The sequence below is a fragment of the Psammomys obesus genome, unplaced genomic scaffold (assembly GCF_907164565.1).
Source record: "Psammomys obesus unplaced genomic scaffold, mPsaObe1.curated_primary_1811, whole genome shotgun sequence".
NCBI classification, from domain to species: Eukaryota; Metazoa; Chordata; class Mammalia; order Rodentia; family Muridae; genus Psammomys; species Psammomys obesus.
In genome coordinates this window covers 23,150,863-23,173,359 of record NW_026596095.1, presented here as the reverse complement: position 1 = coordinate 23,173,359, position 22,497 = coordinate 23,150,863, and the positions used below count along the sequence as shown (strand labels likewise).

General features: G+C 39.0%; 1 protein-coding gene across 1 annotated transcript in view; it reads left to right on the top strand.

Moving 5' to 3' along the window:
- Bank1 (B cell scaffold protein with ankyrin repeats 1) overlaps positions 1–4,166 on the top strand; it is a 266,039-nt gene extending 261,873 nt beyond the window's left edge. Inside the window, exons 16-18 of the mRNA XM_055628076.1 lie at positions 1,642–1,694; positions 3,020–3,084; positions 3,335–4,166. Of these exons, the coding sequence (XP_055484051.1) occupies positions 1,642–1,694; positions 3,020–3,079 (113 nt within the window). The 3' untranslated portion in view covers positions 3,080–3,084; positions 3,335–4,166. The remainder of the gene's footprint in view (positions 1–1,641; positions 1,695–3,019; positions 3,085–3,334) is intronic.
- Positions 4,167–22,497: the final 18,331 nt, after the last annotated feature.

The window sequence follows — 22,497 nt, the reverse complement described above, 5'->3', positions numbered from 1 at the left end:
CTTTCTTTCTTTCTTTCTTTCTTTCTTTCTTTCTTTCTTTCTTTCTTTTCTTTTGCTCATAGCTATAAAGTTTCTTTGAGGACTGCCTTAGCTTTCTTTAACCAGAGGATGTGGTAGGGTATAGTATTGGTTTTTGTTGTTCTTTCTGGGTTTTTAAAACAAATTTGTCCTTGACCTCTTTAATGCTCCACTACTTATTCCAAAGAACATTATTCAGTCTCTGTGTATCTGTATCATTTGAGGTTTCTCTTGCTCTTTGTCTGCACATTTATTTATTCCATTGTGGCCTGAAAAGATTAAAAAAAAATAGTCCCAAAGGGTTTTTGTTATGGAAGAATTCGTTAGTGTCATATGATGTGATAAATACAAAGATCTATATAAATATTAGAATAAAGTAGTGGAAGTCTCCTGCTATTGTTATGCTGGTACCTATGAGATCTTTTATTTCTTTTAGTGTTTATTGTATAACACACAATATGCAGTGCATGCATATTTATGGTTGTTTTATCTGCTTAATGAAAGTTCCCTTTGTTAATATGGAAGGGCCTTCTTTATCTCTTCTGACTAGTTTTGTTCTCATGTCTACATTAGCAAGCATAATTAATGCTATGCTTGCTTATTTATGGTCTCCATTGGATTGGTAGGTTGATTTTCATCCTTTCACACTTAGTTTTTCGATGCCTTTGCTAGGGAAGTGAACTTTTGGAGATAACAGATAATTGAGTCTTGTTTGTAAATCCAGTCAGCCTGTGGCTTGTTAGAAAGTTAAGAACATTTTTATTTAAAGTTATTGTTGGGAGGGGCTTGTTAGTTCCTGCTGTTTTGGTGCTGTATTAGTGTCGTTCTTTTCCTCCTATTGTAGTAGTATTGGAGGTTTGTTGGTTGACTGTGTTGGACAGGGTTGATTCCCCTACCATTTCTTTGTGTGTTCTTCTCGTGGCATGAATTCTTTCATGTGTTCTCATGAATGAATCAGTCTCAGTTTTCTCACACAGAATTTGTAAATGAGACATGTACATGTACATTGTTATAAACAATAATAATGGTTTATGAAACTCAATTCTGATGGTTGAAAATGTAAGTTATTGATAGAAATTAAATTTGTGAAACATTAAACAAAGTGATTCATATGATTGTGATAAGAAGAGGAATATATATATGAAAAATGTTGGGAGGGAAAAGAAGAGTTAGAAGTTAAAGGCCAGGTAGAGAGCTGTTGAACAACCAGCCTGAACCAGTGACTGTGAGAGGGAGGAGCAGTAGAATTGCGTGGTGTGACTGGCTGAAAACAGGGCTCTCGTGGTAACAGAGCGGGGCAGCATAAGCTACCACTGGAGGAGGCTAGAAACCTGTGCTCTGCAACTGGCCAGTCCTGGCAAATGTTGAGAGAAAAAGGAAAGGATTTAATGAGGTAGCAGTTGTTACTATTAGGACTTGAAAGTCTATTTCCAAATAGAATTGACTCTTCAATGTTCAACTCAAATCAGCCTGCACGAAAATGACATTCAGTCCTCTCTTGACATGCTGTTGTTATCTGTTTAATAATTTTCTGTGTCCTACTCTTTGTATTACTTTAGTTGATTAGTAGATGGATTATTTTAAGTTATTAATTGAATAAATAGTGAAAGTCTTTATTTATAGGTAATACTGTCCATAATGAAAACATATTGTACAGTAGTTCCATCCACAATAAGGTAGGTTGTGTCCATTTTCATTTTTTTTTAATGCAAAGGAAGACTTTATCTGCTGGGGAACATAAAAATTTTCCATAATGTCTGCTCTTTAATCCAATGTGAATCAGAAAAGTTAGATAAGTTAGTGTTTAAAATCCATGAGCAATGACATAAGGAAATTTATAATTTAGGAAAAATGAAAATAAAACTCTTGGAGGGAACAGTGTGGCTAGATTTAGTGTGTCCATGAAAAATAAATATGAGAGAAACCGAATATATCTGTTCTAACAATATAAAGAAACGAGAATTTTATTCTGGAATTATAGTCCTTTTGGCCAATGTATAGGAAACTTATAGCCCCATAATAATGATTTAGCAAATCTGTAGCATTTCAGTCGTACATAAGCAACTGCTAAGAGCGTAAGAAGAACCTTAGGCCGGGAGACCACAAATGAAAAATCAAGATCCTTCAAGACATCGTAGTGATCTTCTCTATGAAGCCCACATTATTTTACCTATCTGCACATGTGACACAGGAAATGAGAGCTGTGCTTAAGAATGACATTGCCCTTGCATTGCTTGCTAAGAATACAGGCTTAAAAGTCCTTGGTAAACTTTCTAATGAAATCATTTTAGTTTTCCAAAGTTGTAGTAACCCTCTCAGCCCTCTTGTTTCAGATAAATAATACATTAGGAAAGTCATTCACACAAGAATGAATTAGGGTGTGTGCATGTCTAGATTTTACAGCCCACTAGAGTGTGCACTATAGGCTCTTTAGTCATTGGGATGCAGAGTTGGAGGCTGCAGTGAAGTGCGAGAGTTTATCAAAATGCCTTATCAGAGAGCCTCATTAAAAAGAGCCTCATTAAAATGTACTTTTTAATACATATAAATTTTAAGCTATATATGTATACTTAAAATACAAAACATATATAGTTACTTTTTGAAATCCATTTTTGCAAACATGAGAAATGTTGGCTAAGAAAAGAGTGTACCAATGGTTAATGGTTTACCCTTAAAATTGAAGCAAACTTTGAGCCAAACATGGTGCATAGGTCTTTAATCCCAGCACCAGAGAAGCCAAGGGAAGAAAGGATCAGAGTCCAGGTCAGCCTAAATGACACAACGAAATCCCGCATCAAAAGGAATTAAAGCCTAAGAGTCTGGTATAGCTGAGCTTTACTGCAATTGTTTCCTTTAAGTTACAGGGCTGTCAACCAGTTAACTTACAAATGGATTTTTTCCCCAGGATCATGAAAGGCAACTATGCTTTATCAGGTTTCCTTGTTGAGCCTTAAAATGGAAAAGCCTTAGTTCTCTATCACTTTTTATTATTAATTTGTAGTTTCCTGCTCGACTCCAGGTTGAAAAGGAGTTTGGTTTCTGCTGCAAGAAGGATCATTAAAGAAGGTAACACAGTAGCTGTTTCTTAGGAAACCTGAACTGGGAATGTTGTGGGTTTCAATCAAGCATTAAAAGAAATAGGTGTCTTTAAATGTTTCATTGTCTTCTCTTGAAAGACTAAATACATTTGTTTTTCTGAGCTGAAGAGAAATGTTTCTTAGAAAGATTTATAGATGAGGTGATTTGAAGCTAGATAATAAATGTCTAATTGATGATTCATCATTTCCTAATCCATTTCCTGTAATCTTATTTTCAGATTATTATAATTAAAACTCAAGAATCTGCAAACATTTTTCTGTATAGATGAAGTAAGCCTGCTTACGGAGTACCTGGTCTCCAAGGCTAATCCACGTGTATAAAGGACACAAGCATGCCTTTGAATTTCAAGGGGTGTTAGCACCACAAAATTTTGATACTATGCTACTTCTGGTGGGTATAACAGATGATGGAGACATAGAGCATTCTCTGAAAATCCATTCATTTTTACTACACCTTTTGCCTATCTTTCCCATCTTGAAAATTAAAGAAAAAAATTCATCAAAGTTAAATGTGGCCCAGCACCGTTATGGAACCAAGCTATAGAGATCATTCTTCCTACTGTCCTTCTCCTTCAAATAAGAACTTATTATTACATATTTGCTCCTTCGTATGACAATCTGCTGTATGCCTTTCTCACAGTTAAGGCCACAATGTTCTTGTTATAGTGTGTTTTCAGATAGCTTCTTTTAATTAGTTCTTATTTGCAAGGGCCTTTGAAATGTATTTTTATTTACATTTGCCATAGCTGATAATATTTTGTTTTTCAGTGCTACGCAAGCACTCTGCCAGTAAGCCCTATCTTCAGCCCCTCTACGTTGTTTTCTGGAGTCATGTTGGCATTATTAATTAATGGCGTGCAATGTGATATTCAGAACATGTTCGCACCACATACTGGCTGCGTTCATCTCACCCTCCCTGTCCCTGGGTCTTTACTAAAATGTCTCTCTCTCTCTCAAATTAAAATTTTTACAAATTGTGTTTCTTTTTATTATTAAGCACCTGTGATTTCATCCACCTATTTCTCAGAAGCAGCTCCTCAGCTTAGACTGAAGTTTACCACACTGACTTTTCATGTAAAATTCTACCAATAAAATGAATCTTTAAAACTATTTCTGATTCTCCAAAATACGTTTATCAAGATTAACCACTAAATATTCCTTTTTGTCATCTTAAACTACCAAACAAAAAATATAGTTAATTTCAGTAGATGGGACTAACTTAATAGGACAAATAGAAATGATTGTTTTTCTAGTTTCCGAACAGTGATAGGAGCGACAGGAATATCAGATCATGATGGCCCTGACCTAATCTATGGTTTAATCCACTGAGTAAACCATCAACATGGGTGGAATACAGGGCTTTAGTGTGTTGCTGGGGACAATCCTCTCATGTAGCCTCTGTTGCTTAAGTACCATGAGGCAAGTACCTTGCATTTTCTCTTGCACACACCCTTCTTCCATGATGTTCTGACTCACAGGTCCAAACACCTAGAACCAGTGACCCATATACTGAGGCCTCTAAAGCTGTCTGTAAGTAGCCCCTCCTACCCTTCTGGGACATACACTGAATGTTTGATCTCCAGCTGGTGGTGCTATCTTGGGAGGTTCTGAAAACTCTGGAATGTGGGGCCTCGCTGTCGGAAGTGGGTCCCTAAGGGAGCACTTGATCTTAGGTCTCTTCCTCTTTCTCTGCTTCCTGTCAGCCAGGAGGTCAAGAATGTCCTCTGCTGCACACTCCTGCCAGCTTCATGTTCTGACTCAACACAAGCCTAGAATGATGGGAGCTGAAAACTACAGCGAAACCTCTGAAACTTCCAGCAAAACAAATCTTTCCTCCCCTAAACTGCTGTCATGGGTGTTCAGTCACAGCTTTAATAGAGCTGGCATAGCGCACTGTTATCTTGTTAGCTGCCCAGACATCCATCAGTATGGTTAAAGTGAACAATGATTAGATTTTTTTCAGACTGCTTCCAGGTTCTCTTATATTTTATTTAATTTAGCAAAGTCAAATTTGACTGCTGGATATGGGGGGAGTTGTTACAGGGATTTTGCTGGTGTTTTAATCTACTGGGAATTTCATTACAAATTAACTCCTCAGTCATTTCTTTTTTTTTTTTTTTTTTTGCATTTACTTCTGGTACTGCCTCTCAATTTAGCAACTGGCTAGAAACAGCTAAAAACATCTCTTGGTCTTATATTAGAGTTTGACATAACAAATGTTCATGCAAGAATATAGATTGATCCCACACGTTTATTGTAGCATCTGGGCCATGTTTGTTTTTGTAGGGCTGAGGAGAGGGAAGGAAGGATTCTTATGTTGGTAAACTAGAAACCTAAAAACAACACTTCCCATCTGGGATTGCTTTGATGAAAGCATAGCCCTCTCTATTAATTACTAAAATGCAGTATCATCATGAAGTAACAATGATCTCTGTGATTTAGACTTCAGACCAGTGAGAATAAACACTTTCATTTAAATAGAGTTGTATTTATTTACTATGAAATTCAGCAAACTTCTAGAGTTTATTGAAGAAAATGCATTTATACATTTAGCCCATACAAGCACAAAGAAGTTACATAAACCCAACATAATTAAAGCAATTTATATAGGACATAAACTTCATGACATTTATAGTCAACTTGCAAGTAAAGCAGGCAACTAACAGAAATAACTTGTAGGGAAAAAAAAAACACTTATGTGGTTTGCACAGCTCCAAAATACCAGTCTTTAAATATGTACCATTCCACCACAGTGCCAAGAGGAGACTAGAAGACGACACAGAAAATATGGCCTCAATTTAGAGATTTGGTAAAAATGTAAAACAAAGACCTACTTTTACAGTTTCTGTTGTCAAGAATCATCTCGGTGTTACCAGCACTGTAATTTCAGTAACTCCATTGAAGAATACCATTTCAAAGAAGGAGCATCTTTGCATAGCCCTACTGGATATCTGACACATGCTACTGGAGCTGTAAAACCTTCTGAGGTCAAGAAATGCTCAAGCTTTCCCAGTGTACAATGTAGCTTGTTAAATATGGAACTGCTGCTGTGTTTTTCATGCCAGTGAACAACGGCATGGCAAGCTGTCTGGCTACCTAAGGTCAAAATCAGAACAGAGCCTGGCCAATACTACTTTCATGGAATAACACTAAGCCCCGTTTCTTCTTAACCCAACAATCCGGATGGACCTTAGCACCTTAGCTCACACTCCCAGCCAACTACTGAGCAGGGATGTGTGTCTAATGATGCTGTGCTCTAAACATGCTCTTGACAGGGTTGTTATAATGAACACTAACCCTCCACAGGAACTGAACACAAGTCTCTGGCAAGGATAGGCCCTCATGCAGCGGAAAAAAAAAACAAACAAACAAACAAATAGGTAGGAATCTTGACTAGTAGACCTGGTGGTGGCCTGATTTAGAAATGTGTGGATAAAGAGCACCAGCAGCAGCAACTAATTCCATCTGTGCTTCGGAATCAAGTCTCAGGTATATTTTGAGAAAGAGTGATCTTTCTTAAGCCATCTCTAACACTAAGTTGATTATTCGAGGATTTCTACACATATCTAATCCATTCTGGTTAGTCTCTTCCATATGCTCTGATTCTCCCTCCCACACCAATCACTCTCCCTTCTCATGTCCTGTCCCTTTTCGGATTCATGATTGTTGTTTTCTGACTAGTTTAGCTCAAAAGGGAGTATCTCTGTGACTATTGGCTTGAGACTCTCCATTATGTATTCAGTGGCTACATAACTAAAACTGATGATTTTCCCTTCCCTGAAACTATAGTATATGGGTCAATAGTGAAGTGTAGGATTCCTTGAGTTCCTCCTTGATCAGTGCCTGGCTGCTAGTGGCTCCCATTCTTGGCAAACCCAGTACAGTCATCTCCAGTTGTGTTATCCCTCCACCCTCCCCCTCTTTAAACTTTCCCACTGGCTCTGATCCCTCTTTCTACTTACATAATCACTATGTTCACTGTCCCCTCTGTTAAGGCCTCATCTCTCCAGTGGCTTCCCTCTAGTTCTTTCTATAGGATTCCTGCTTACACACACAAAATTAGATGTTCAAGCCGGGATTCACATATGAGGGAGAACATTCAGTGTTTAATTTTCTATGCCTATGTTGCCTTGCTCAACTCCAGGGCAAACTTTAAGGAATTTAAATTACTGTGATTCTCACAATAATTTATCTTAACCCATGTGCTTTCATCTTTTGGAAGTGACCTTATCTCTACAGAGAACAGTCAACTCTTTTTCAGGAAATTCCAAGAGAAGAGTCTAGACAAATTAAGTGTACCCAGATTTGATACTGAAATAAAGGATGAAAGAAAAGATCTGGCTCAAGTGGACAAGAGATACAGTTATCTCAAAGTCAGTTTCTTTCATCCTTTTTAAAAATTGTTCCTAGGACACAGTTTTTAATTCTTAGAAAGATGTCATGGTGATACTTGAACTACCTTCCCAATGCCTTCTCATAACTTTTCAATTGCAGAGTGAAAGCATTCTGTCCCAGCGAGCCCTAACTGGAGGAAGGGAACAGAGCCCAAGAGTCAGTTCAGGGCATCTTATTTCAGCCTTGCTCTCCAGGCTTTCTGATCTGCCATTTTTTAGCAGCAGATGAAACCTGTGGGTGTCTGCTAGCTGAGCAACCCCCTCAGGCATGTGGCCCGGGGTGTGCTCAGATGGAAAATAGAGCCTGTAAGCCTTCAGCGCTTCCTCCAGATGGGTCGTGATTAGAGCTGGTGCATTCTATCACAGTCTTTGGGAGGACAACCAGTCTTCTTCTCACTCAGGACTGATACACACAAACTCTCTCTCTCTTGCCCACCCAAGCTCCTTCCAAATAGGCTGGAGGCTGTACACGCTCTAACAACTGCCCTTTATTATAGAGGTATGAAACGATTCACTACTTGGTAAACATATTTTGATACAAAGTTTTAATAAATACATCAGGGAAAATAAATTATAAATAGCACATATTCTGCACAGCCTGAGCTATGTGACAGTGACTGGTCACGATTCTCAGACAAATTTCTTTTGATTACATATTGGAAAGACCACATAAATGAGCACAGTGATTTGGGTATATATTCTGGTTACAGAGTTATAAATGGATGAACATTAATGAAATACTTGCTAAAATCCTTAGGCTTCAATATAGGAACAAAATCAAACACCTTCAAACCTGCCTGACAAAGGATGAAGTTGCCAGAATTTAAAGAGTAAGTTACCGTGGGCAGAATGTTGACCTCCCAATTCTAAACTTTGTGCGTTGAAATCCTTACCCCAAAGGTGATAGCATTAACACATAGGAATCTAGGAGTACTTATCTGTTCATAAGGACTCAGCCATTGAGTCCAATGAGATCAAAGAGATCCTTTGCCTATCCATCTTAAGTGGAACTCAGCAAGATAGCCCAGCAAGAAATCTAGGACCCCATTAGACACTGAATGTACATCGATCTTGGACTTTTTAACCTCAAAAACCACAAGAAACAAATTTTTGTTGCTTACGAACCATTCTGATTATGGAATACTATTATAGTAGTCTTAGCTAGCATGGGAGGAACCACTTAGGATGGCCTTTCCCTGGGGATGGATGGCTTCAGGAAATGATAAATGAACTTTAGCTTGATGCTTCCAATCAAGACCTAAGCACAGTGTAGGGCTGGAGCCAGGCTGTTTCCTCTTATTGTGGGACTTCTCTAGTGGGTGAGCTTTGCTTTGAGTAGTTTCAAAGCCTCATCAGGACCTCTAGAGTAGCATGGAAGCCTTCATATCTTCCAGCCTTATCATTATTCCTTGTTCATCTTTTCATAGGTTCCAGGTAGGCACCACAATTTAGAAGCCTCATGCCTTGCCAGCCTCTGCATACATCTCTATTGTCCACAGATGTCCCTTCCAGTAGGTCCCCACTTTTCTCATTCTGTCACCTCCAGGAAGCCTGAAACTGATGTCAGCACATGTCAGGATCATGTGCTGATCTTTCTAGTTGAAAATAATAATAATATCTAGATGGTTTTAAATTGATAGTGACTATGAACAACAAAATAATAATATCCTCTATCTTCTTCACAAAAGCATATTTCCAATTTTTAATTTCCTGTTTGAACTGTTGTTGCTCTTTCCCCCAAAACCTTTTCAAATAGAAGGTCTGTTTTCTTAGCCTTCCTTCCATAGCCACTACTCTATGGCTTGCTTTAGCTCAAAGTCTCACTTATCCTGCTGACACTGACACAAAGTTACCTGGGTAGGGAATGAACAGGCTTCTAACAGATGTGACCACTTTCTGAGAATGATCATCTCTTAATTCTAAACTTCTTTGCTTGGTGTTTTTGGTACATGAAAGGGAAGGTTGATGTGTGCATTTTGAAGTCAATTTCATCTGCACAGCTTTGGCTTCAGAGGGTAGGAATGTTCAAACACAAGTCATGAGATCACAGCTATTGGCTGAAGTCTGCGTTAAGACTCACCAACTATTGTGAATTGCCTCAAGCCTTTGGAAGGCAAATCTTCCTGCTTTAGTGACCATTCATCAGGCATCAAAAGACTCCAGGGTTCCATACCTCACTCACCTTCCTTCTTGCATGGTTCTTAGCTCAAAATGTTCCTCTCATATCACCTCCATGCACATATTTTCTTTGTAAACAGTGAATGGAGCTACAGTTTGAAGAGATGTTGAGGATAAATTTCTTTTACAGGGTAGAATGTAAGCAGAAATTTAAAAAAAAAAAAAGCACCATGGGGAGTGCCCCCTGCTTTTAAGAGTATACAGAATGTCCAAGCAGGGAGAACAATGCCCCACAGCAGCCTACCCAGCCCCACACAAGCTGTGAGCAGGGCCATGAAAGCAGAGAGAAATGTGCCACTTACTAGGAGTCTGCAAAGATCACATGCTGAATGAGCCCCAAAGGAACCAGAATATGAAACTCATTTCAAGTTTCTACATCAGCTTTTAACTCTGCGAGCTTAAACGGGAGCTTTTCTTCTTTAAAGCCAAAATAAAACAAAACAAAACAAAAAACCAAAACCTCTAATTCTCAATTTCCCAATCTGATCAGATATTCTCATTCCTCTACAGACCAACAAAGCCAGATATGTGATCAGTCTCTGAAATACTGGGTAAAAACACTATGGACTGCTTCTTTTTAGCTTCTTTGTAAATCTGCATTTTAGATAGAAGGGGCAGGGTATCCCCTTTTATGGAGCAACAGGGGGTGCTTGCAAGCGAAGAAGCAAAGCCTGTTCTAAGCCCCAGTGACTTAAGGGAGAGGCCTTGGAGATACTGATATAATGGAGTGAAGGGGTCAGAGGCAGGAAAGGAACAATAAAATACAGATGCAAGGAGGGGAGGCAGGAAAGGGTAGAACAAGACACAGGGATGGGAAAGAACATTTACTGGGCAAGTTGCTTACATCACAGTTCACCGAGACCTCACAATGTAACCGTGAGGTTCTAAAGAGGAAGAAAAAAACCTGCATAAGAACAAGATAGGTCAAAGACCAAAACGAGCCAAATGCCCTCATCAAAGACAAACACAATGGAAGATATAACAATTAAAATAGTAGAAATGTATCTGTCATCTAGTTAAAGAGCAATAACTTTGAAAAGTGGAGGTAGCTAGAAATCTCTTCAAATTTTAGTAATAAATAAGAAATAGGTATGTATGCACCCACAGAAATTTTTATGATTTACTAGGCTGGTAGATTTTTGCTCAGTAAACACCACGTAGTTGAAAGGTGCAATTCCCTGGCTTACAAGGCCCTCCAAAAAGCTTCTTGCATGAATATTAGGCGAGGTGAGATGAGGAACCCTGGCCGGCTGTGGTGTTGCTTTAAACTCTATTCCCTGCTTCTGAGGGGTCGAGGTAATTACATGCAATTTTACTTCAGAGAATGAAATTTTTTTTCTCATTTCCAAACACAGTTTGCTAGATAAACGCTTAAGTCATTTCTCCATCTTCAAACATCAGTAAGGAAATTTGCTGCCACCGAAGTTGGCACAAAGGAGCTTAGGAAATGCTTTGTGCTTCTCCAGTCCAGAGTACAGCTGACTCACTTTGAGGCACAGTAAGTTTGAATCGACTTTCAAGCCAGCTTTCCAAGGGGATCTCCCTGTGGCTCAGGCTTTGTGCCTGTAACGCCCTTGCACGAATCTTGAAAAGAGAGTCCAGATAAATAAGGACAGAGGCAGTGGCAGACGTCATACATCACTGCTATAAATCCAGTAACTATGGCAACTGTAGGAGTTCACTGTCACTGCTAAGTTCCTGACCTTCAATTGTACTACAATGGGGAGTCAACCAGAACCTAGAACCACTGGGAGGGGGGACAGAAAGTTCCTGAAGAACTAGAGTTCCTGAAGCAAAGAACATTCTGGTCTGAATCTTCAGACTTAGCCTAGTACCCGCTTCTGTGTTTTAGATCAGCTCTAGAAAAAGAATAGCTAAACAATTCTGCTATTCATGACCACAGCCTGACTGGCACCTATCTAAGACACATGTTTTAGTATGGTCTGTGTTTGCACAATGTTTTAGGATATAGCTTATTTCTCTGCTCACTCATAGGTTCCCTGGCCTTGATATCACCACATTTAGCAGTATTATTTTTGAAATATGTCCTAAGTCATGCCTTCTCTCTTGATCATGTCAACTTTGGCTCCATCAAATCACAGAAAAGAAAAACACTACAGCACTTGGGAGAATCAAAGATGTTTTCATCTGAGAAATACTGACAATGACACAAGAGTAACAACAGATGTGTTCAAAAGTTCACAGAGAACAATAATGAAGCTGAGTTGACACCGCGGGTGAGGACGCTTAGCAGCAACCCTAAGAGCCTGAGTCGGTTCCTGCTTACGTGCAGGAAACAGAGAATAAACTCCTACAAGTCACCCTTGACCTTCACACAGGCATGTGTGATAACAACCTGCACAGACACCACAACCAGCAAATGAAAAGAGTCAGATAAATAAGAAAAGACTACAAACGGAACACTTAACGACACATAATACTGCGGAGAGAAATCAAGGAGGAGATAGATTGGCAGAGATGTGTATAGTCTCTTAATAGCCAGTTTATCCATACATTCAAAGCAATTCCCATCAAGGAAATTGTAAAGTTTTAAAAAATAGAAAATGAAGAGATGAGCTTAAAAGCAATGTAAGCTAATACAAACAATATTTTTTTAACAGATCAAAATAATAGGTCTTAGACTGTCTAAAAATTTACTAGACAGTTTCACCTACCCAAACTGTAAGTTATTGACTAACTGATGGTTATACAGACCACCAGGATAAAATTAGTGTTCCAAGAATTAGTTCATATATAGTCAGTGGATATTTGACAATGATGATAAGCATTTAGAGAAAGGAAGGAAGGAAGGAAGGAAGGAAGGAAGGAAGGAAGGAAGGACGGAAGGAAGGAAGGAAGGAAGGAAGGAAGGAAGGAAGGAAGGAAGGAAGGAAGGAAGGGGGAGGGAGGGAAGGAAGGAAGGAAGGAAGGAAGGAAGGAAGGATGGAAGGAAGGAAGGAAAGAAGAAATGAAGGAAGGAAAAGAAAACCAAGATATTTCTCTTTAGGAATTATTTGGAGCAACTGAATAGCCATAAGAAAAGAGAAATAATTCACTCATTACCTTATACCACATTGACACAGGATATAATACAGACCTAGTACAAAAACTAAACTGCAAAATTTCTAAATAAGCATATGAGAAAAATCTTTGGGAATAGTTGTAGATTTCTCTTTTTTCATTTTTTTGGATTGTTATTATCTTTAATTTTTTATGAATTATAATTTATTCACTTTGTATCCCAACTGTAGCCCCCTCCCTCATTCCATCCCAGTCTCACCCCCCTCCCTCATCTCCTCCCATGCCCCTACCCAAGTCCACTGATAGGGGAGGTCCTCCTCCCCTTCTATCTGACCCTAGCCTATCAGGACTGGCTGCATTGTCTTCTTCTGTGGCCTGGTAAGGCTATTTGATCACCTCCCCCCTACCAGGGGGGACTGGTACCAGCCACTGACTTCCTGTCAAAGATAGCCCCTGTTCCCATTACTAGGGAACCCACTTGGAGACTGAGCTGCCATGAGCTACATCTGTGCAGGGGTTCCAGGCCATCTCCAAGAGTGGTCCTTGGTTGTAGCATCAGTCTCTGAAAAGACCCCTGTGCCCAGACTTTTTGGTTCTGTTGCTCTCCTTGTGGAGCTCCTGTCCCTTATGATATAAACAAAAACAAAAAGAATGATGGTTTGTGCTTTACCAAAATCTAAAATTTCTCTAAACACCATTTAAAAATAAAGATCTAAGCTTTAGGCTGCATTGGAAAAAAAATATTTACAAAATAAATACTACAATAGAAACACAACTCAAGTATATAGAGAATACTTACAATTCAATAAGGAGGAAAATCATGATAAAAAAGCAGCATAAAAATTTAAACAAACTTCACAAAAGAAGACATGTGTCAATAACCATGTGAAAGAATGCTTAGTAGGTTGGGATGACGCAAATGCAAGCTCCCACGCACTTCACAGCCCCGGAGCTGCTCCAATTCCCCACCCCACCCCCACACTTCTGCTATGCATGAAGAATGATACGGCACTAAAAGAAAGCAACTCAGCAGTTTACTCCTAAGTTCAACATATGCTTTAAGTGACTTGGCAAATTCACTCTTCGATATTTACCAGATAAAAGTGAAAACATGTCTAAATGAAGGTTAGTATAAGAAAGCCCAGAACACTTTAGTTCTTACTATTCAAACATTCAGATGAAAGCTGAAGGGTGTGACTCAGTGGTACGGGGCTGGTCTGGCATGCACAAGGCTACCTGTTAGACTACCACCACTGTCAAATGTCAAAACATAATTCTCTATCACTAGTAAAGATATTAGCCAAGAGTGCTAGCCTATGACACAGACTACAACTCAGCCATGAAAAAGAATGAATTACCAATATTAATAATGAGATGAATCTCTGAGATACTACATTAAATGAAAGCAGAATGAAAATGTACTTCTGCATTTGTATACTCTTCTAGAAAAAAAAAGTTAAAATAAAAGAACAGAAATAAGTTGTTGCTCATTACCAGAGAGTACAGGGAAGAGATTTGCTGTAAGAAGCTATAAGAGAACATACATAGGTGAGAACATTGTTCTGTGTCTTATTTCCAATAGAGATTAAGTACATACATACTAATATTCAGCAACTCATACAATTAAATTCATTAGTTTATTACATTTCATTATTCTTCCATACACAACATGAAAAATAAAATATCAAGATGTTTGCTGAAGAGCTGCTTCTCAAACTCAAAAGTTAGACAAAAGAAAACTGTTTGACTTTTGACTGTGACAATTAAAAACTTAAAATCTACAGTTAAAATTAACCTCTAGTCCAAACATCAGGAATTCAAATGTATCCAAGGGCAAGGTCAATAAGTTAATGAATAAAATAAGCTAAGAAAAACAGGTGTTAGTAGCAATCAACTCAAACTGTGACAATGTGGGATATGCTGGGCACCAAAAAAGGGCTGAGGAGCAAGGTGAACTGTGTTTTAATTTTTTCTGAAAATCAACATGTGGAAATCTCAATATGAGAATTTACATTTGTAGTAATAGCTGCAGGCCTTCAGCCTGAGGTTTCTGCAACAATGAAAGAAAAATATGACAGCTCTTTGCTCCCTTGAGAAGCCCACATACATATCTGGTATGAATAACTGCCATTTTCTTTTCTTTGGGTTTTTTTTTTGTAATAATTTTAAACTATAATGCTCTCAGTTCCTCTATCAAATGACACAGATTAGGAGATTTGATTAAAAAAAAAGTCTATTTTCTTCCTCCAAGATACGCATCAAAGATAAACACTGCTTCATGATAAAAGAATGAAAAATTAGGCAACAGGAAGGCATCTCTAACATCTAACAAACTGAAACTAGTCAGAACAGATAGAATAACACTCACTGATTAAAGGAACCATGATGATACAAAAATTCTAGATTCAGGTGCAGTAAAGTTCATAAGAACTAAGTCACAGGGTAGTTCCACCACAATTATAATGGGGGACTCCCACCAAGAGACTATTCTGATGAAAACTAAACATCAGAGTTAGGTGACATTATAGACTAAGTGGATTCCATATAAATACTGCATAACAGACATTCTTCTAAGTATCACATGAAAATTCCCATAAAACAGGTTACATCAGGGCGCAGAGAAGGTCTCACCAGATAGAAGGAAACTAAAATAGTCTCTTGTAGTCCATCTAACCACAATTGAATAAATCTAAAAATAAAAAGGATTGTTAAATGATTGATTTGTCACTAAGGAAATCAAACAGTTCCTAGAACTGAATAAAAATGAAGCCACAACACACCAAAATCTCCAGTGGGATACAATAAAAGCAGGCTATATTATGGAAATCACTGTGGAGGTTTCTCACAAGTCTAAAAATAGAATGTCCATATGACCCAGGTATTCTGTCCCTGGGCAATATCCAAAGATTCTCATTCTACCACATAGATGCTTACATGTCCATGTTTGTTGCTGCTCAGTTCATTATAGCAGGAGAAATGGAATCAGCCTAGAAGTCCATTAACAAATCAAAGGATAATAAAAAATAAAACACATATACAGTGGAGGTTAATTAAGCCATAAGGAAAAGTGGAATCGGGAAATTTGTAGGATAAATGGATGAACTTAGAAACTAAGTGAGGTAACTCAGGTTCAAAAAGACAAACACATGTTCTCTCTAATGCCACTCCTAACTTCTAACTCTCATGTATGTGCATCGATGTGGAAGTGGGTACATGTAGATCCCAGGGAAAATAGTAAAAAGCCCGTGAGAGAGGGGTTTTATTTATTTATTTATTTTTCATATTAGTTATATTTTGTTAACTCTGTATACCAGCTGTATCCTGCTCCCTCATTCCCTCCCTATCCCATCCTCCCTCCCTCATCTCCTCCCTGCCCCTTTCCAAGTCCACTGAATGGGGAGGACCTCCTCCCCTTTCATCTGACCCTGTTTTATCAGGTATCTTCAGGACTGGCTGCAAAGTCCTCCTCTGTGGCCTAATATGATTGCTCCTCCCTTGGGGGGTAGGGAGGTCAAAGAGCCAGCCATTGAGTTCCTGTTAGAAATAGTCCTTGTTCCCCTTACTATAGGAAACCAATAGTTACTGAACTACCACAGGCTACATCCGAGCAGAGGTTCTAGGTTATAACCATACATGGTCCTTGGTTGAGTGTCAGTCTCAGAAAAGACCCTGTGCTCAGATATATTTGGTCCTTGTGGAGCTCCTATCCTTTCCATGTATGACAGGAGTCTACCGCAGAAGGCATCTGAAAGACTCTACCTAGCAGTGTTTCAAAGCAGATACTAAGACTCATATCCAAACCTTCGGCAGAGTACAGGGAATCATATGAAAGAAGGGGAGTTAGTATGATGTGGAAAGGATGAGAAAGGGGTTTTTTAAGAAAGGAAGGTAGTCTCTGATAGAGTGTGTCTTTGGTTGGGCCAGTGCCCAAGTGGTAACTGCAGAGACTCATAGCTAGTTGAGTCTCTATGGGCTGTTGATCAAAGAAGCCCTCAAACAGTATAGGCGATTGCCACTGCCTTTGGTTGCCAACCAGAACTAGATGATTAAAAAAAAAAAAAAAAAAAAGAAAAAAGTTGCTAAAGTCACCAAATGCTTTGATCACAAGGCCTAGAGAAATCTAGCTGGCACTGGGCTAGAAGCTTCCTGCCTTCTGTCTAGCCCTTATGAAGACTTGCTAGGGCACAATTGTCATTGGTAGCCTTACTCAGCTGTAGCACTTGAGTTCAATATCATCACCTGCACAAGATGAACCCATTAATTTAATAGTGGCCAGTGTGTTGGGCGTAATCAGTGACTTTCTGATTAGATCCGTTACCTGTTCCACAAGAGGGTATTCATGCCTGCTACTGTAAGCCTGGCCAAAAAGCCATCCCTGGGAAAGTCATAGTAGAGAATCTACTGCTGTTATTTGCCTAATAGACATGATGTGTCCAACAAACTGCCTTTTGAACAGCTATGGTTTTTGCCCATAGATTAATGCAGCTGTCAGCGTTGGTCAGAGAAAGTTCTTTTTTCCAGTGGTCAGTGGTGATGGCAGAAACTTGTAACTGGTTAAAATACTGATAATAAATGACTGTTGAGTGCCCTGCCACAAATGGGACCTCTCCAAGGCTCAGAAAACAATGCAGAAGAACGGGTAGAAGGAGGTAAGCCAGAGGAAAGAGCTCCATGGAGTTGGCTTCTTCTGGCAAAGGAAAAGTCAGTTTTCTCCAATGAAATTTTGTTGAATGAATTAACCACACTCCAGGGTGGGCCCCACTCCCAGGAGTAGGTGGCCAACATAGCAGAAACTCGGTGGTATTTTTGTAGACTGTTTGACTCATTTTGCTTTGTTTGAGATTTGTGCGCACGCGCATGTGTGTATATGTGTTACTAGTCTTTTGCTTGTTTATTTTGATTTTTATTTCTTAGGATTTCTTTTTTTACAGAGTCTTGCTAAGTTGCCCAAGTCAGCCTTGAACTTAAGATCTTAGTGTCTTAGCATCTCGTGTATCTTTACAGACCTTTACTGCCAGGCCTGGCTATTAATTGGTTTTATTTATTTATTTATTTATTCATTCATTCATTCATTCATTCATTCATTTTACATCTCAACCACAGCTTCCTTCTCTTTCCAGTCCTTTCTTACACCCTCTTCACCCCATTCTCTCATCCCCTGTCCCTTCAGAGAAGAGGAAGCCTCACCATGGGTACCAACCCACCCTAGCATATTAAGTCTCAGCAGGACTAGGAACATCCTCTCCCACTGAGGCCAGATAAGGCAGCCCAGCTAGGGGAAGGGAATCCAAGGGTAGGCAAAAGTCAGAGACAGCTCCTGCTCCAGTTGTTGGGGAACTCATATGAAAACCAAGCTTCACATCTGCTATGTGTGCAAGGGCCTAGGTCCAGCCCATGCCTGTTCTCAGGTCGGTGTTTCAAACTGTGTAAGACCCCATGAGCCCAGGTTAGTTGACTCTGTAAGTCTTCTTGTAGTACCCTTGAGCCCTCACAGCTCCCTCAATTTTACCCCCTATTCTACAAGATTCTCCAGGCTCTGCCTAATGTTTGACTATGGGTCACTGCATCTGTTTCCATCAACTGCTGGATGAAGCCTCTCAGAGAACAGTTATACTATGCCCCTGTTTGCATAGCAGACAGCATAGCACAGCAAACTCTTACGCAAGCATAGTACAATATCGTTAATAGTGTCAGGGGCTGGCTCTATCCCATGAGCTAGGTCTTGAGTTGGGACAGTAATTGGTTGGCCCTCCCCTCAATCTCTGCACCATCATTATTCCTGCACATCTTGTAGGCAGGACAAATTTTGGGTTGAAGGTCTTGTGGGTGGGTTGGTCTCTTCTACAAAGGAGGAAGAAGTATAAAATTCTAGCCCATATTAACCCCCACTAAAGTGTACAGAATGCATATTACAACTAAACATTTGTAAAGTTCACCTTCTAGTCTGAGACTGAATTTCAAGACCACAGAGCACATTACTAAATGCTACTCCTAACATTTCATTTTCCTGGGACAGCATGTCTGCCTCAAGCAGAATAGAAAAGGTACACAAATGATGAAAAACACAATTTGATGGTGTGTGGCAAGTATCAGAATAAGGTGTTACAACAATGTCTGAATGACAAGGCCAGGAAGTAAGCCATTTTGATCATTATGCTGATAATTCCGTTGGACAAAAGAGACTGTAGACATAGGGGCTGTAAAAACATGGAAATCCTAAGATAAAAACTGAGATGCTGAAATCAAATACATTCTAATGGAAATGAACAATGATTTTGGTGGACTAACTTATATACTGAGCACTGCTGAGGGGAAAAATTAGTGAGCTTGAGTATATGCTAGTTGGCATCTCAAACATGGAAAATCAAAGAGAACAAAGAGAGCAAATACAGCAAAGAATAGCTAAGAACTATGGGTAGCCAGGGAAGGGACAACATACCTATAAAGAGCATGGAGGAGGAACAGGAGGAGCATTTGAAACAACATGACTAAAAAATTCACATAACTGGATGCCAGATGCCCAATCACAGACCCTTCCACCGCAGATAATACAAAACTATTATGAATGCCCAAGAGAAAGGCGGTTGTTACAACCACAGAAAGTCAAAGATAAGGAAATCCATGGAAGAGACAAAGGGGGCAACATTATTCATGGAAGAATAACTATCTAATCACATTCTTACACACCATTCAAACAAGAAGACAATGCAAGGAAACACTTTTTATACGGAGACAACAAAACCATCCAAAAGAAGCTGTAATCCTATGACTTTATTCCTCCAAATACAAAGGAGAAACAGACACCTTCTCAGCAATCAAAAGATAAGGGGATTTATTAGTAGGCCTGGCTTGCAGGAAATGTGCAGAGTTCTGTAAAGAGAAGAAAATCTAAGACAGAACCTAGAAACCTGGGTCTACATAAGGAGAGGAAAAGCCAAGCTGTGGTTCAAAAGGAATTAGAGTGGTATCTCTGAGAAGCATTGCAGAGTCACAGTGACAAAGACTAGGTTCTGAATCATCATCTAGTCTAGCAAGAGAAGAAAAAAATGTCTTATGTGGAGGATCTTTCATGAGGACAGGGAGTGTCTCCAGCACAGCAAGAAAGTGCCCTATCCTAAATTCAAGCCTGGTCTCTCAACCGGTTTTTACTTCTGCTCGCATATACTCTCATAGTAACTCCTCAAATTTTTATTAAAACAAATGTCAGGCTAGCAATATGGTTCAACAACAGATAAAAGCACTTGATCTAGAATCCTGACAATGAAATTCACATACAGGTGGATGGAGAAAACTGAAAACATATATTAAAAAATTAAAGTAGAAGATATGTTTTCCACATTTAAAAAATTAGGGAGAGCAAATCAAGTCAAAAAACAGCAAGAAGAAAAAAAATAGCAAAAGTTAGAGTAGAAGTCAGGAACTTGAAAAGGGGGTTGAACAAATCAAGGACTATACATTTGCTAACTTAGATGACTAAGACCCATTCTTTGACAGACACAGTTTAGCAAGATATATACAAGCAGTATGAACCAATCTAAACAGGTCGGTATCCATTAGAGGAGTTGGAGTCATGACTAATAGTGTTCTAGAACAGAAACAGCATCGCCAGATGGGACCACTGGCAAATTCTACCAAATATTTAGAGAAGAAATTGTGATAATTGTTCATAATCTCTTTCATAAAACAGATGCAGAATAAATACTACATCACTCATCCTATGAAACCAGTACTAGCCTAACATCCAAGATAACATAAGAAATAACTACACACCATTTCCTAAAAACCCCCTTTTGGTCCCAAGGACCAAAAGATACTCAGCAAAATATTAATTGATATATTAGTTACTTTTCCTTTTGCTGTGGCAAAAGTAACTTGTAGAGGAATGTTAATTCAGAACAAGGCTGCTCTGGCAAGAGATCACATCCAAAGTCCTTCTAGATCTGTGTGATCTGGCTAGAATACAAACACGCCTGTAATCTAGGAGACAGAAGTAAGCAGATCAGAGTTCAAGGACAGCCTGGTTTAGAGCAAGCTTCAGATAGAGAAAAGCTTAGATCCAGGCGTGGTGATACATGCCTTTAATCCCAAACAATGAAGGTAAAGTTAGTTTGTAGAAGGACACACCAACGTTTAAAAGTAATATCTGATTGAGTGGCAGAAACAGTGATGAATCAGAGAAAGATTTGACAGAATAGGATACAACCAACTCTAGAAGAGAGAGGAGAGGGAAGCTACTTAAAGGGCAACACAGAGAAAAACAAAAAGAGAAGACAGTTTTATCAGGACAGGAATAAAGAGATTGCAGAGAGAGAGAACTCAGGTGAAAACAGAACAAGCCAGAGAATAAGGAGACAGAAGATTAGAGCAGATTGCTTGAGTTAGATGAGGTTAAGCAGAGCAACACAGGGGCCAAGAGAAAAGCCAGACTGAGTAAGTGAGCTGTAAGAGGTGTTTGAGCCAGAAAATCTGAGTTGAACCAGCCAGCCCAGAGTTCAGTTACAACAAGAAAGAGTGAGTTTATTAAGCAGTAAGTCTCAGAGGCTGAAAACATTCTAGATCTAGGTTAGATAGTACAGAGGCTAGAAGCTTCCAAGACTAGGCCTAGGTTAGAAAAAGGAGGCAGTAAGCTTCGGAGACAACAAGTGAAACAGGAGAATAAAAGTTCCTTTTACAATAACTTAAAGAAGGAACAGTTAATGATGGTTCATGGCTCGTTTGAAGGTACAGGAAACACGGCAGGAAAGGTACGGCTAGTCCCATTGAGTCCTCAATTGGGAAGAAAGTAGAATTGGATGATACATAAAGCTACGTACCCCAACAAATGGGATGTATCCCAGGTTTGTGAGGCTTCTACACTCAGGTACCAATAAAACATTCCATCCACCAACAGCCAAAAATTTGCATGTCTTCTAATCATAGAACTGAATCTCAAAGTTTGTGATGGCTTTTAATCTAATATAGGATGGCCTCAGTATTCAGAGTGGCCAGTATTCATCATAGCTATAGAACTGAACCAGAATGCCACACCAATGATGGGGTTTAGCAGAGTTCAGCCACATCACAATTGCTTTCAGATCTTCTTTAAAGTAATGAGTTTTCCCAGCTAAGATTTCCAGGGCTGTCTGCCAGGGCTAATCTCACCCACTACCCTCAGAATGCACAAGGGCCTTTTAATAATGCAGGAGCTGCAGAAAGACAATATGCTGTAGGCTGCCCAAAAGTTCAGTGAAGAAGCTGCTTTCTTCTCCTCTTTGTCACACCTCATCAGGCAAACAACCAAAGCTTTCTTAAATTATGTTAAAAATCACAGCCTTCTTCTTTGCATTCTTTTCTTACAGCTTTTTAGCTTGATACATTCTTTCCAATCATTGATTATCACCATCTCCTATTAATACACAAAGAAAATATACCTTCTGCTTTTAAGTTCCCAACAAGGCTAACTTAGAACATTGCCTGCCATGTAGAAAATGAGGAGACCTGTCCAATTCTCTGTTCTACCTCTTGCCATTGATCTAAATCTGGTTCAAAGATATTTGTTTCTTAATTTATTTGTTTTATTTGTTACAGCTTACTGGCAGATGGAAGAAAACTACAGGGGAGGTTTTTAAGTTTTAGTAAAGAAAAATGAACAATATATATGAAAGATAATATACATATAAGACACTATTTTTTATATATTTAATTTAATTTTCTATATATTTCATCATCAGTAGAACTTAAACCAATGTTCCTATAGGAAAACAGATTGTTTTCTCCTCAGTTTTATAATGCTATAGTTAGTAGAAAAG